The following is a 15,688-nucleotide window of genomic DNA, read 5'->3' as shown; positions in this document are numbered from 1 at the left end:
GTTTATTTATGGAAAGAAATTAGATAAAAATAAGAGAATCTGTGCATGTAGGCGGCCAATCTTTAAACAGGCACAGAGTGTGAAAGTTGGTTGTATTCTTCGTCACTATGGCACAAAGAAACAAGACAGGAATCATGTTTAACTGGGGTTTAACTTCAGCCGGCAAGTCACCTGACAGCTGGATGACTGCACTCACACCACACACTTCACACCTCACCAGGTTAATAAGTACTGCACTGAGGTGGAAAGAGGGGTGGTAAAAGCACAAAGCACATTAAAACCTCTCCCTTAAACTACAGAATGCAGTTGAGACAGCCCTGCCAGGTGCAGAGGTCGAGAAGGGGGTGAAGTTCATTCGGGATGTCACGTGGAATAAATTAAAAAATGATTAAACAGTTAATCAGATTAAGCCTGATATTTTTGGTAGAGATTAATCTATTTGTTGTTTAAAGACTAATCAGGTTTCATTTAGCTAGTTGCTCTTCAGCCTACAGCCTAAACACAACCAGTTTATAAGCATTTATAACAGCAGACATGATTTTTGATTGTGCTCATGGAACATCAGTTAAGGCCACACAGACAGAGTAGTGTGGATTACTACAGGGGATACCTTTTATTTACTCCTGGGGCCACAGGGCAAGAGCCTCTGTGCTGAAGTGTGAACATTCCTAGGTTGAAAAACACACAATTTACTTAAACATAAAAAAGTGAGCAGATTTTCAGGATGAGGGGCTTTTCACACAGTCTCATCAACTGACCACAAGCAAGTAAGAGAAAACTAACAGGTCGATATCAATTTGGGATAAAATCTACACTTAGCACTTGAAGACCTTCAAGTTTCGTTTTTTGAAGGAACTACGTTTTTTGTTCACTTTTGTTAAAAAACAAAACAAAAACAAAACACACACACACACACACACACACACACAGAGTTTTAAAAGCACTAAATACGCCACTATCTCTGTATGCGTGTGTGGATGTCGGGTAAATCGTGGATTTTTGACGTACTAAAAGAAAAAGTGTGTTTAAACGGCTGCCCGGAGCGTCACACGGATGGAGGTGCAGATGTTCACCTCTGCATCACAGCCATGCTGACAACCGGGGTGACTAAACCCACTGGGGCGACACACCCAGCAGATGCCCATCACCTCACCTGAACCCGAACACTTTACCGTGGGGAGGGCGCCTACCTCTTTGCGGTCCTGCAGACACTCCAGCACTGCCAGGTTGTTGGTCCAGGTGTGCTTGGGACAGAGGCGGGTCAGGTCCTCCCGGCAGGCCTCCTCTTCCGACAGCTTCCAACCGGTCGCCCTTCGAGGCTGTGAGGCCCCAGCGGCTGCGGCTGCAGGTGCATCCTTCGCCGGCGGATCAGCGGGTCTCAGGACGGGCGGGTTGTGAAGCTCGGCCGGGCCGCTGGCAGCCTTCAAGCCGAGGACGGAGCCGAAACTGCAGAGGCACACGGACGACAACAGCAGCAGCAGCTGAGCGCGACTGTACGCCGCCATCTTCACAGCACTGTCAAGCTAGTCCTAATACATGACGACATCACTTCCGGTCAGCGAGGTAACGGTGAGCTTTATTTACCGAAATAAACACACAACTTCCGGTCACTTGAAAAATAAATAAATAAAGCTTTACTGTACTCCTTTAGTAACAGCGTCAGTGTACCCATTGTTTTTACATTGTTGTTTACTCTAGTAAGCAATACCACACGATGATCACGTCACATGATCTCCAGCTCTAGTTTATAGCGATTTATTTTCATTTAATAGCATCAAAAAGAATCAAAGAATCAACTAAATGTAGGAAAAATAACGCGAATAAACTTTTCAAATATAAATAATTGTCGTTTATTTACATAAGCATGTTTCCACACAAAACTATCAGCCTGAATTACTTTTTTAATGCTAGATATTCCCCCACCTTAAAAACAAAACAAACAAAAACAAAACAAAACTTGTTTCGAAGTTCCTGCTCTACCTTTTTTTGTGACAACAAATACATTATTTCTTTGGCATCCATTGTACAAGGACAATGCAAGTCCGAATATTCAAACAATTGTTGGATATATCCCGGGAAGTGCGCACACTGTGTCTGAGGAGGATGTGCGGAGGTGCTTCAGGAAGGTGAACGCACGCAAAGCTACTGGTCCGGACGGGATTCCCGGCCGCGTCCTCAAGTCATGCGCGGCTCAGCTGGCTGGAGTGTTCACGCACATCTTCAACCTTTCCCTCTCTCAGTCTGTAGTCCCAGCCTGCTTCAAAATGGCCACCATCGTCCCTGTACCCAAATCCTCCACCATCTCCTCATTGAACGACTGGCGACCTGTAGCGCTGACCCCCATCGTAAGCAAATGCTTCGAGAAGCTGGTCAGGGACTTCATCTGCTCTGCACTACCCGACTCACTGGACCCTCTACAGTTCGCATACCGCCACAACAGGTCCACTGTTGATGCCATAGCCCTGACACTACACACTGCCCTGTCACACCTGGAGAAGAGAGACACGTATGTGAGAATGCTGTTTGTAGATTACAGCTCAGCATTCAATACCATCGCCTCTGTCAGTGCGCCCCAGGGCAGCTGTGGCTACAATGTAGCTTGCCATCGCCAGTGTGTGAATGTGTGTGTGAATGGGTGAATGACTGAATGTAGTGTAAAGCGCTTTGGGGTCCTTAGGGACTAGAAAAGCGCTATACAAATGCAGGCCATTTACCATGCCATCGTTCCCTCAAAGCTGGACAGGAAACTGCAGGATCTAGGACTGAGCAGCTCCCTCTGCAGCTGGATCCTTAGCTTCCTGTCTGACAGACGCCAAGTGGTCAGACTGGGCAGCATCACCTCATCCCCCGTCACACTGAACACTGGTGCTCCACAGGGGTGTGTACTGAGCCCTCTCCTGTACTCACTCTACACCTACGACTGCACGGCCACTAACAACTCCAACATCATTGTGAAGTTTGCGGACGACACTACAGTGGTGGGTCTTATCACTATTGGTGATGAGACGGCTTACAGGGAGGAGGTCAGCGCCCTGACCCACTGGTGTCAAGACAACCATCTCACCCTCAACGTCGCAAAAACAAAGGAGTTGATAGTGGACTTCCGGAGGTGCAGAGAAGTACACACCCCCATCACCATCAACGGCGCTGCTGTGGAGAGAGTGAGCAGCTTCCGGTTCCTTGGTGTACATCTGGCTGAGGATCTTACGTGGTCAGTACACACAAATAAAACAGTGAAGAAGGCGCAGCAGCGCCTCTTCTTTCTCAGGAGACTGAAAAGATTTGGCATGAGCCCCCGCATCCTCAGGACCTTCTATCACTGTGCCATTGAGAGCATTCTCACTGGATGCATCACCACCTGGTATGGCAACAGCACCGCCTACAACCGCAAAGCTCTCCAGCGAGTAGTGCGGTGCTCTGAACGGATAATTGGAGGTGAGCTTCCCTCCCTCCAAGACATCTACAGGAAGCGGTGCCTGAGGAAAGCGGGGAGGATCATCAAGGACTCCAGTCACCCCAGCCATAAACTGTTCAGACTACTTCCATCAGGAAGGAGCTTCTACAGCATCCGGTCCCGTACTAGCAGACTGAGAGACAGCTTTTTCCATCAGGACATCAGACAGCTGAACACTTCATAGACACCTCAGCTTCACTACTGGAACTTTAACATTATGCACTCCATACTGTACAGTAATGCCACTGTTTTGTACATGTCTCACTCTGTATATTTTATTTTATATATTTTATTTATTGTTTACTCTATTTAATTTGTAAAATATGTGCACACACACACACACACACACACACACACACACACACACACACACGTAGAAAAATATTTAGTATACACATCCAGAAATGCATATACTATTATATATTGTACATATATTTATTAGTTTCAGATGTAGCCATTCTTGTATTTTGCTTGTTTACATTATTGTATTTTGCACAACTCTGTTGCTTGTGAAGCTCGCACACAAGAATTTCACTCACATGTGCTGTACCAATGTACCTGCACATGTGATGTGACAATAAAAGTGATTTGATTATTTGATTTGGAAAGTGTGTGTGTGTGTGTGTGTGTGTGTGTGTGTGTGTGTGTGTGTGTGTGTTTCTCTCCCTCCCATGATGCTCTCAGTGATTGTAAGCTTTTATTTTGAAGTTATTGTCACACCGTTTCAAATCATTGCATTCAGTACAAGATATAGTAAGAAAGTATCTATATTCACAGCCAGACATTGTCAGCATTTTTGATTTATTGTGCCCATGTACAGATACAGATGTAATTGTTAATTCTAAACTGTGGAATAGTTGACTGCTTACTGAGATTATTAAGTTCTACTGAAACTTTAAAAATGCCTCAAAGCCTGTTTTGGTTTCCTTTGTTTTTTTTTGTATCGTATAGTGAAAGTGACTTGTCTCTCTGTATGGATAACCATATTTTCTTGCTTGTGTTTAAGCTTTTAATTTGAAATGTAATGTGTATTTCCCTTTTTTCCAATTAAAGTCAAACATTGCCTTGCAGAAAACCTTTATAATCGCTGTATGCTGAGCAATCACAATTTAATTCACCTTCATTACAAAATGTATAATGCCAACACGTTCTGGGATTAGGACTAAAGCTTCAAACTTTTTTATGTTGAACTTTTCGTGGCAGTTCAAAGTGATTTTACCTAAAACATGAAAGACCTTAAAAAAAGGATCCCAAGGCAGGATTGAAAAGATACCTTTCAGTGGGATTTAACAGGGGAAAAAATCAAAAGAATGGAAGCCAAACATGAGTTGAAATAAAAAGAAATGGATAAAACTAGAAAATAAAGGTTACAAAAATGAAATAATGATCTGATTCAGGTCATTTAAATGCGAAGGCAATGAGAAAAGTTTGATCTGTGATTATAAGTACTGAGGAAGTTTGTTCCTATAATGTGATATAAAAGATGTATAAATATATCACATAATGGCTCTGTGAAATGAACACAGATTTGGCAATATTAGTCAGATCAACATATTTAAATTTGGTATAAATATTAGTCATCATCAGAGATCATAAAGTGTAAAATATTCCCATGACCATTAGGGATATTGATGTGGAGATTCATTTTCTAAGGATGTCACAGCTCAGAGAAATGAAAGATACTCAGGTTAGACAGCCAACAGTGCAGGTATAGTATTAAAGCATTAACTAAATACTTATTGGAAATCAGTAATAACTTTGATATCAACTGTTTAAGTCATTAATGATATACTGTGTGAGTTTTTGCTCCTTTCTTCCTGTCTGTGCTCCAACAGGAGAGTGCGATGGCCAGGCTTCATTAAACATGAATTTGAATATTTTACTCAAATAGCCTCTGAAGTCATCAGATCATGTGATGGATGTGCAGCTGGCAACCTTGTGATGCTGTTATGTCCATTTGGACACAAATCTCTCCAGAATGTGTCCAGCACCTTGTTGAATCTCTGCCACGAATAATTAAAGCAGTTCTGAAGGCAAAAAGGGGCTCAGACTCAGTGCTAGATAGGTGTACAGTGGGCAGTGAGTATATGTTTCCTTGAAAATTTATTTGAGGATTCAGTTTGGCTGTTCAGTAAAGGAAGCACCTCTTTATTGTAAACAAATCAAGGGAAAGGAAAGCACTAGCAGTAATGTGTTATTTAAGCACAGTGCATTTACAAACTCACCTGATCAAAACGGCCTGACTGTGTTTGATAGTCATCTTCTGCCATCTTCTCCTCCCTCTCTCAGAGCTTGGTGCTGCAAGTTGGCCAAGAAATGCTGGAAGAGGAAGCCCGAGAAGCTGAGAGGGAGAAAATGCAGTACTTGGAAGAGAATTGCACAGCCCTTTTCATTCCTGGCAGTATGCAGGATCTCCAGGTAAACCTACGGCACCTGGAGAATTTGTTCATGACTGATGATTAACTTAGCAGGCTTTTTGTTCACCTATGGAAGCTGTAGTTTGGTTTTAGAGGAGAAAGTATTTGTTCTGGTGCACTTGCCTTTAACATCCATAACATCACCGGAAAATGAAAGTGTGCAAGCTCTACTCTTCCTCTGTATCCATCCCCTACCCAGCAACTATAGAAAGTTGGAGATGATAGAAAACTTGCTTTGTAAGAAAAATGTTCAGGATAGTACACTGCTGTTAAGTGTGTCGTGTTTATGATTGAAAAAACAGACAAACAAATAAACTTTCTCACTCCTTCTATCTATCATAACTCCAGGAGCTGTGTTGCAAACTTCACAAGCAGATTGATTTGGTGGATGAGGAGCGATACAACATGGAGGTCAAAGTGGCAAAATCCAACAAGGTGTTGTATTCAGAAGCTTCTTCTGCCATTATAAAGTTATACAGTTATACAGTATAATTATTATACAGTATATATATATACTGTATGTATATATAATTATACAGTTATAACACCTCCCGATGTAAGGTTTATGCCACAGCTCCCCTAAAGTAACAGTATATGTAATTGCCAAAATCATTTTTCATTTTTTCTGTATTGGCAAGATCTTTAATCAAAGTGACATTTTTTTAGTTTAAAAATAATTTTTTAAAAATTTATTCTAATTTATTCTAAAATGTTTGTTGTTGTTATTACCAAAACACATATGTCTGAACAACAGTGTTCTATGTCAGGTTGATGACCTTAAGTTGAAGATTCAGTATCTGAATGGGAGGTTTAAGAAGCCAGTCCTGAAAAAGGTGCGGATGTCAGCCGATGCCATGCTGGCTGGCCTGCTGGGCTCCAAACATAAAGTGTCCATGGACCTGAGAGCCAGCCTTAAGCAGGTTAAGAAGGAAGTGAAGGACGAGGTAGGTGCTTTTGATGTTATATTAGGCAGATGGAGCACATAGTAGCATCCTTCACTGAAAAAAATTAGTAAGATCAGAACGCAACATGAAAGGCTTCACTTTTTGTTACTGCTTTCCTTTGAATGTGTTTCTTAGGAGAAGCAAACGGGCGACTGGGGTAAAAAAAATCAAAGACAAAACTGGCATGGGTGGAAGAAAAAAGATGTTCGATACAGAGCCTTAAATGTCAGCATGTTTTTTCTGCAGTTCACCACTGCCAAGATTTGCCAGAAGTCCCTTTTTTAAATAAATAAAAAAGAATAAATCCAGTGGTGTTCTGATGTATTTAATGAATGTAATTTGACAAATGCAAACAGGCTGATAAAGAGCACAGGCTGTGAATGTTCCGCATGCGTATAAATCGAGGTGAACTCGTTTTATGAATTCCAAGAGCAAGAAATGAGACAGAAGTGTTGAAAAGCAGCTGAAAAAATGTTTTCTAAATCCGTCCAGCTCATTATTAATAAAGTTTTTTGTTTTTTTTTTTTGGTAGGGTTGTCGGTCACGTGAGAATACGCGACGTCACGAAAACCCTGTGATACACTGGTTGTGGAAGTAAATCAGTACTGGCAACAGAGGGGCTGCTTTCTTTCTAATATTTCCAGATAAATACCTGTAAATAGAGCAAAACCAACCGCTTTAAGACGCTGAATTACCCTTCCTCAGAACCAAAATGACAGCGGCGGTGTTTTTCGGCTGCACCTTTATCGCCTTCGGCCCAGCCATCGCGTTGTTCCTGTTTACCATTGCCCGGGAGCCGCTGAGAGTCATTTTCCTCATAGCAGGGTGAGAGTTAAACATTCACTGGTCATAACGGACGGCAATTGACTTAAATATATAATAATTTGGTAATTACAGATGCTACTGCCACGTTATATTGAATAAATCCCAACCTTTAGACAGTGTTAGCTTACTAGCTAACCGATCGTTTCGTTTCTTAGCTGATGTGCTATCATTAGCTTCTATTCTCTGGTATTATGGTCTTACACTTTGCTGGTTTTTTTCTTTAGCCATACGTCACCACATTCCGATTTACACAGCTTCATAAATACACCGACCTTTTAAAGTTTTAAAGCCCCAGCAATGCCTGATATTAGCCACCCAAAGATAGGAAAGAGCTAGCTTAATGAGAGCCTGAGGGACTTTTATTAGTTTTGTTTCTTATGGATCTTGCAGATATTGGAGGATGCTGACGACTTATGTCAGTAAAAGGTGGCTGTATACACACACGTAGTTAGTTAGCACTATGGTGGATTGGCTTTTGAAATAATTCATTGCTATTGTAGTGTTATAGGGTTCAGATACGGTCTTGACCTAAGTGAGATATAAGCTTGTGATCATAATTGTGGTTGTTGATTGATAACATACATCTTACCGGTTAATTTGTAAAAGTGCCGTGACGTTACGTTTGTGTTCGTTGACACTTTGTCTCCTTGTTATGGTCAATTAATTCTTGCTATTTGAAGTAAAAGTAACTAAATAGTCCTCTGGTATCTCAAGATAATCCTGATTGTGCTATCACTTCGGTGCTGCTCCTCAGTTCCTCCTCAGTCTGGAAGTATTTTTTTCTTAACCCTCCCTTTACTTTCATTTAATTGGCTGACCCTCGCAAATAGAACTGTTGAAAAAATAAAGGAGTCAGGCTTCTGGGCTCACAGCAATGCTGGAATTGCTGTGAGCCCAGAAGCTTTGAGATAGCAGTGTGGGTAATATCTGTTTTCTTTGTTCTCATTCTTTCAGGGCATTTTTCTGGCTGGTGTCGCTGCTGTTCTCCTCCCTGGTGTGGTTCATCTCGGTTCAGATCAGTAATAAAGAGAGCGCGGCTCAGCAGAAAGGCCTGCTCATCTTTGGCGTGGTGCTGTCTGTGCTCTTGCAGGAAACCTTCCGCTTCGCTTACTACAAGCTACTAAAGTAAGTGGCCGCCACCATGTTTAACTGTTTTATACTTTATATAGTGTGACTCCAGAGAACTGTTTCTTACTAGAAGAGCTGAAAGCCCATACTTCAACTTCCTCAACACGTATTCACTATTTATTATTTATTTAACTAAGAAATATTAAAGCATGACCTCTGAATTCTGCACTGTATCGTTGTTGTCCCTTGATGAGTGTCTGTCTCAGTTGTCTCAGTTTCACACTCTTCAGTGTGAACTTGTACAATTTTCATTGTTCATCTCAGATCATCTTCCACTAAATGACATACTTTCATAACTGACATATTTTCTATTCATGTTCTGTAGCACACAGTGAGACTCAGAACCAAAACTCTGTGTGTGTGTTTTCCTGCAGGAAAGCAAATGAAGGCCTCCTCACTCTCAGCCAGGAGGAGACCATGCCCATCTCCATCCGACAGCTGGCCTATGGTACACTTAGTCTGCACATCATCTTCTGTGCTTCATATCACCTACTGGTAGCATATTCATTCACCCACGATTCTGCCAGAAGACAGAACATTGAGCACTGGTTACCTCTTTACAGCTTTATCATTGTTTGTTTTTGGTTTTAAAACTCACTTTTGTACTATTCTGTAAAAAAATTTTTTAAATATACAAGAAACATTAGCATAAAAATGGCAAATGCACTGTATGGACAAAAGCACTGGACCACATGCATATTATAACTATAGAAGCTGCTCAGCCATATAGACCCATACCTTGAAGCTTCCAGCACAGTGTTTGTGCTGATGTCAATATCAGTGGTTTTAATGGGGAGGATTGGAGCTCTGCAATGCCACTTAGTGATCATAAAATATCTATGGGGAAATTTCACAAACAGACTATTTACAATGATCATATTCTACTACATTGCTACACTCTAGTTCAGTGAGCTCTTTAGAGTGACCCCTTGTTTCACAAACATTTGTAAAGCGAGACTTCATGGAAAGATGCTTGATTTTACACACCTGTATTCAGATGTTAAGAGGTGTGGATCGAAACCTTTGGCCGTATATCATATGAGCACAAACTGTGAAAGTGCTCATTCTTCCCCACTAGGCTCTAACAAAAGATGCTATCAAGTAGCATCAATACATTTCTAAAGAAATTGTTAAAAATGAACATCTAGCACACTTTGGACATGATCTCTTATATGCAGGTTGTTTAAATTTGCTTGCGGTTTACAGTAAACAGTATTTTCTGTACAGTGGGGCTGTGTGATATGACCAAAATCTCATATCCCGATATAAGAATTCCATCGTCCTGATAACGATATAAATCACAAAAATGTAACATTTTCTGTAAATTCTGTGAATCTCGGGCAGCTCGACTTGCGGGAAGTGTTTCCAGCTGCGCGTCATGTAGCTGGAGTCGAGTGTTTTAACCGATGCATGAAACTATACATTTTTAGACATAAGTTGTAACGGCCGCCGTTTTCTTTGTATTTATTACACGGCGTGCTGCGGGGAAAAGCCTGTTCTAACGTTTGAGTCTAAGGTCTATTTTTTAGCACCTGGCGGCTCTTTTTTACTTCTCATCCATAAATAATCTGCTCTTTCACATGATTCAGTTTATTTTGAAAAGTCTCAACAGGATCTCGAGCTTTATTGTAAAAGGTTTATGTGAAACATAAACAAGCGGACACGCGATGGTGCTACCGTCGTTGTTGCTAACGACAAAGCATTAAAACAGGCGCTTGTCCGTGCGTAGTGTGGTTATATTAAATATAAGAGAAAGAGAGAACTTTAAGAAATGAATATAGCCACAACAGTGACCATCAAAACAATGAAAAAAATATTGCCGTAAACATTTTATTAGGCGACACCATGAAACAAACGATAGCGTAAAATCAAACGATAGACGATATCGAACAGCCCTAGTGGTCCCTAGCTATAATGCGGTACGCTGTTTCGTGGATTTTCTTTGGTGCAATTTTGCAGTTTTTTTTTTAAGCAGCACATTGTGTTCTGCATCCTGATTGGCCGTAGACCATTGTCAATCAATCTCCTCTGTGCTGTGTCTCCTGTACAGTACAGAATGTCTGCAGCTTGTCGAATTTACATAAATCTTTGATCGCTTGCAGTGTGACTCTGAAGTACTGTACTGTATGTTTGTAAATTTTCTCCCCAACAAACACAACAATGTTAATGAAACGTTTTGCACCGTCAAAGGCACCTGTGGTAGCACCCAAAAGGCAGAGGAAGATGGTAACCATAGCACAAAAAGTTGGACTTCTGGACATGCTAAGGGAAGATAGAAGTTACCATATTTTTCGGACCATAAGGCACACTGCATTATGAGGTGCATTAAGTAAAACAAAACAGTCAGATAAGTCAAACTTTACTCAAGTCATTCTTCCACCATTGATTCATTAATGTTGAATTCTCTGGCAGCTGCTCTATTCCCATGTTCTGGACCTGAAACAGGGTTTGATCTTTGGTTTCATTCTACAATACTGGACTTATTTTTCTATGAAGGTTTGAATTTTGAGGGTGTTTAAACAAGAGAGAAAAATGTTCATGCCTGTCTGAGAAAACTGTCTAAAGTGTCTAGTGAGGAGTGTTACAGCCTTAAAACATCTATAATAATTGTGAAAAAAATGAAATTGGCTACTTTGTGGACTTCACCTATCGCGGGTTATTTTTACAATGTAATTCCTGTGATAAGGGACCATTCAATTCAATTCAATTTTATTTATATAGCGCCAAATCACAACATAAGTCGCCTCAAGGCCATTCATCTTGCATAGTGCCGAATTTGCTTTGGGATTAGCATCGCACAGTCTTTCTTATGTCTCAGCTGTCTTCTCATTCTTTTGTCTCAGTTTCAGGTCTCGGCTTCGGCTTCATGAGCGGAGCGTTCTCTGTGGTGAACATCCTGGCTGACTCAGCAGGGCCGGGGACTGTGGGGATCCATGGAGACTCGCAGCACTACTTCCTGTCCTCAGGTAACAATTAGCATGTACTTGTTTTTTGTTTGTTGTTTATTTTATTGTCAAAAACCTTTACGTTTCTGCCGTTGAGCGAGTCCATAGATTCGTAAAACCTTTTTCTTTCTTGTGTTCTCTTCACACACACACACACACACACACACACACACACACACACACACACACACACACACACACACACACACACACAGTCATTCACCAGATGAACTACTTCCACTGCTGGAACCAGAGTCCAGACGGGGAGATTCTTATTCTACTTTGGAGTATAAATGATTGTGTCTTTGTTTTTGTTTTTTCTTTCACTTTTGAGCCAGTTGCCACAAAAAAACTATGTATTTCAGAGTTTTGGACTTCTAGCTGAAACAATACAGAGCACAGAATAAATGTATTATGTTCTATTGTGTGGTCTTATTAAAAAGCATTCTGGGAAATGTTGCATTAAAACTAATCGCCGTTAAAAGTGTAACTATATTAGATTTATATGTAGAACATGATTTGTTAAAATTGCACGTCTCTTTCAGCCTTCATGACGATGGCCATCATCCTGCTTCACATGTTTTGGGGCGTTGTTTTCTTTGATGCTTGTGAGAAGCAGCGCTGGTGGGCGGTGGCAGCCGTTGTCATCAGTCACCTCTTGGTCTCCTGTCTGGTGAGTGTGGTTTGTACGGAATGTGGACTTGAGTCTATGTGAAGGCAGGAAAAAACACTAACAAGAGCTCACAGTCAAAAACTATGCAAGGAAAGTATTTTTATGTCTTAAATGTCTTGAGTCAGTTTTCTTTTTTTTTTTAAATCAAACCTCTCAAGCCTCATAAATCTTCTCTTTTTATTTTATTATAGTATATTATAGTATCTTATAGTAAATAAGAGTCATGTTTTCGGGGCACACGACGGTGCTCGGACAAACGGCCATTTAACAACATCAACTTGGCGACTCAGATTTGTAATGAAAGTCTCTCTTGCTCTCTCTTTATATGCCTGCAATTAGTTACTTTAAAGAATTGAGATAAAATACTAAACAGTGTCCACTGATGTTTTTTTATCTCGTCTTCTACCGCAGACCTTCCAGAACCCTGAGTACGTCGCAAGCCTTGTTCCCACCTACGTCATCCTGTTCCTAATGGGTGTCTGGGCGTTCTACTCCGCCGGCGGCTCGCTCAAGAACCTCAAACTCTGCCTCACCTGCAAAGACAAGGACTTGCTTCTTGCCAACCACAGGCCTAGATAACGCAGCACACCTAGCAGTGTGCAGGACTCTTTATACAAGGATCACAGAGATCCCACACAAACACACACACACATTGGACACAGTGAGGAAGGAGTGTTAACCCTGTTAAATCTGCTATTTGATTTGAGACTTTCATCATCTTAAGCGTTAAAACATTTAAAAGGTTTTGTGGGAACAAAGATGGGAGATCGTTTTGATTCCAGTCCAGCTTGGAAAAGGTTTTTATTCAACAGTATAACATATCCATTTTGGCTAACTGTGTGCCCTTTTTGCGGTCTGCACTGTAAGAAAAAACAAACCCACAGAAGATACTTTAGATTGGGGGCTTAAAGCAGCAGCACTCTTTATACATACTCTCAGATGCTTCAAATCTTTCCTAGTGTTTTATTATTTCTAAAGAAAATGTGTATATAATTATGCATTTTTGAATTCCCTAATGTGTAAATATTAAAACCTTTCTTCAAGGTGCGATATGCTGTCTGTGGTCTGAATATGAACCTGCGTTTGATTCTAAATGCACTTGCTAATGATTACTAATTGTTTGTAATCAGTCATCAGTCAGTCAGTAATCTTGACGTAATAGACCCTTGAGCAAATAGAAAGTAGAGAATCTAAATCAAACAAAATAGTTTCTTTTGTTGTTTGTCCTTGTGTGTTTTGGTTGTTCTTATGAGTGCAAGGATTTAGGATAAAGAATTATTTACAAACATTTTGTTTCTGTGCCTGATTTTGTTTTTGATCATCTTTTGTATTTGTAGATTCTGTCTGCTGTGTCTCCCAAGGATGGGAGGTACATTAGAGATGTAAATTGTATCCATGTTTGCATTGAGTTCATTACTTTTCTGCCTTGTTTTGGCACTTTGCTACATGACAAAATGTGATTTGGTGTAGTCTTATAGGTGGAGATGAGCCTGTTAGCTGGTCAGTTGGTACACCAGGCTGAAACTGATACAACAATCCTGCAATAACTCTTACCTTCATGATGTCATGCTGTTTAATCCTACTGTAATTCAAAGAGAAGTGTTTCTTTTGTGAGTTATATCCAAGAAATGGGGAAAGAAATTATTGTGTGCTCACTTTCAGTTTTTACTTCATATTGTAAAACACATTCAGCTCTCCCTCTGCATTAAGTTAACTTTAAATTTCTTGTTTATTTCTAGAAGGTTGCATTTCCTTTTATCACCATTGTTGGATAGGTTTTAAGTGTGTACAATACTTCAATGACTAAAGGAATAATAATAAAAAATGATATTCCTGTCATTCTTTATATCAATTGATTAATTAAGCTATTGTTTTTTTAACAGGTGTTTTACAGGTGCCCATGATTATTCACTAGTGACTGTGTAAAATATATTTAAAATTGTCTGATTAGTATAAAAAGAAACTAAAGATTTTCAGTTTTCCTTTACTGCCAACTCCAAAAACCAAGCACATGTTCACACCAAAGATTTCTGCTTAAATAGGATATTTTATGACAAATTTCTCCTCTTTGTTTCTTTTCTTTCACTCTACTAGAGCAACTTTGCATGATACCAATTTCTGTACTTCATCTACTGTCTGAAACAAGGATTTTGGCTCCTCCCCCTTGCGTTAACCCAGCTTCCCACCCCCCCTCCCCCCTGATTGGTTACTCATATTAAACAGACAGTTTGAGCCAATGAGGCTTTTGTGATCACAGCCAGAGCTCTGACATCACACAGAGCCAAGAGCAGAAATAAATTGTCTGAAACTAAACTTGTGCAGTGGTTTAGACTACTTATATATACAGTCATTTAAAGATTTCAAACTTTGGTTCTGTTTCGCAGGAGAATCTGGTGGGAAATACCACTTGAAAACAGCATTCAAAGTAATGAACATTAACATGTATAATAACATCAGAGGGTGTTTAACTAGCCTTGTTTGGTCAAAAATAATCAAAAAGTAATAAGAAAGACCAGACAGCAGCCATTTTCTTTTAAGTTTATACAGAAACAGTAGGTCAGTTCATTGGACCTTTAATGAGAAGTCTACAGGAGACAAAGCAGGCGCCAGGTTTCCGATATAGTGCATGTCTGTGCGTGTGTGAGCGAGTGAATGTGAGAGGGATGAAGCAAAAAGCCTTTCTTGCTTCAGATGCTTCAGTTTGCTTGTTTGTAAAGATGAGGAGCTGTTAAAGTGGGTATGTTCATGTCATTAAAAGGACTAATCACAAAAGAAAAATGATAAATCACCTTTTAATGTTTCACCCTAAAACATTCCTCCATTCTGCCACTCCTGCGCTCCTCAGGTAATGTTTCCATTTATGAAAGCAGACACCTCCAGGCTGGGCTACACAAAGCTCACCGGGGTCTCAGAGGGTTTTGGTCAGTCAAAGGCCTTTTAAAAAAAAAAAAGTTAGACAACAGACAGACAGATTCAGGAAGCGTTTCCTCTGCCGAAAAGGCAACTTTCAAATGCAAATATGAGCCTGTGCAGCCAGTGACACCGGGGTCACCTCAACAATATCAAAAGTCTCACTCCTGAGGCTTTTGTGTCCCGCTGGATGTTCGAGGGTCAGGTGTCCAGCCAAAGATGAACTACTTCCACTGCTGGAACCAGAGTCCAGACAGGGAGATTCTTATTTTACTTTGGAGAATAAATGATTGTGTGTGTGTGTTTGTTTTTTTTCTTTCACTTTTGAGCCAGCTGCCACAAACAAATTGTATGTCTTTCAGAGTTTTGGACTTCTAGCTGAAACAATACAG

General features: G+C 40.5%; 3 protein-coding genes across 4 annotated transcripts in view; 2 read left to right on the top strand and 1 right to left on the bottom strand.

Moving 5' to 3' along the window:
* Positions 1–1,547, bottom strand: part of LOC309694214 (Golgi apparatus protein 1-like) — a 28,513-nt gene extending 26,966 nt beyond the window's left edge. For both annotated transcript variants that reach the window (XM_082514077.1, XM_082514078.1), the window contains exon 1: positions 1,191–1,547. In XM_082514077.1, the coding sequence (XP_082370203.1) occupies positions 1,191–1,505 (315 nt within the window). In that variant the 5' untranslated portion in view covers positions 1,506–1,547. The remainder of the gene's footprint in view (positions 1–1,190) is intronic.
* On the top strand, positions 1,439–7,425 carry LOC309696794 (troponin I, fast skeletal muscle-like). The gene is made up of 5 exons (XM_082518212.1): positions 1,439–1,563; positions 5,744–5,872; positions 6,220–6,306; positions 6,639–6,815; positions 7,348–7,425. Exons 1-5 carry the CDS (start codon positions 1,537–1,539, stop codon positions 7,411–7,413), a joined length of 486 nt encoding a protein of 161 aa, XP_082374338.1. The 5' UTR covers positions 1,439–1,536; the 3' UTR covers positions 7,414–7,425.
* Positions 7,426–7,523: 98 nt separating this feature from the next.
* Positions 7,524–14,358, top strand: aph1b (APH1B gamma secretase subunit). Its single transcript, XM_082517767.1, has 6 exons — positions 7,524–7,640; positions 8,595–8,765; positions 9,143–9,216; positions 11,612–11,734; positions 12,259–12,386; positions 12,798–14,358. The coding sequence occupies exons 1-6, from the start codon at positions 7,528–7,530 to the stop codon at positions 12,963–12,965; spliced, it is 777 nt and encodes a 258-aa protein (XP_082373893.1). The 5' UTR covers positions 7,524–7,527; the 3' UTR covers positions 12,966–14,358.
* The last annotated feature ends 1,330 nt before the right edge of the window (positions 14,359–15,688 follow it).

This window comes from Aulonocara stuartgranti (genome assembly GCF_965226115.1).
Source record: "Aulonocara stuartgranti genome assembly, chromosome: 1".
Taxonomy (NCBI): Eukaryota; Metazoa; Chordata; class Actinopteri; order Cichliformes; family Cichlidae; genus Aulonocara; species Aulonocara stuartgranti.
Note: the sequence above shows the minus strand (reverse complement) of the source record. Positions and strands in the feature narration are given on the sequence as shown.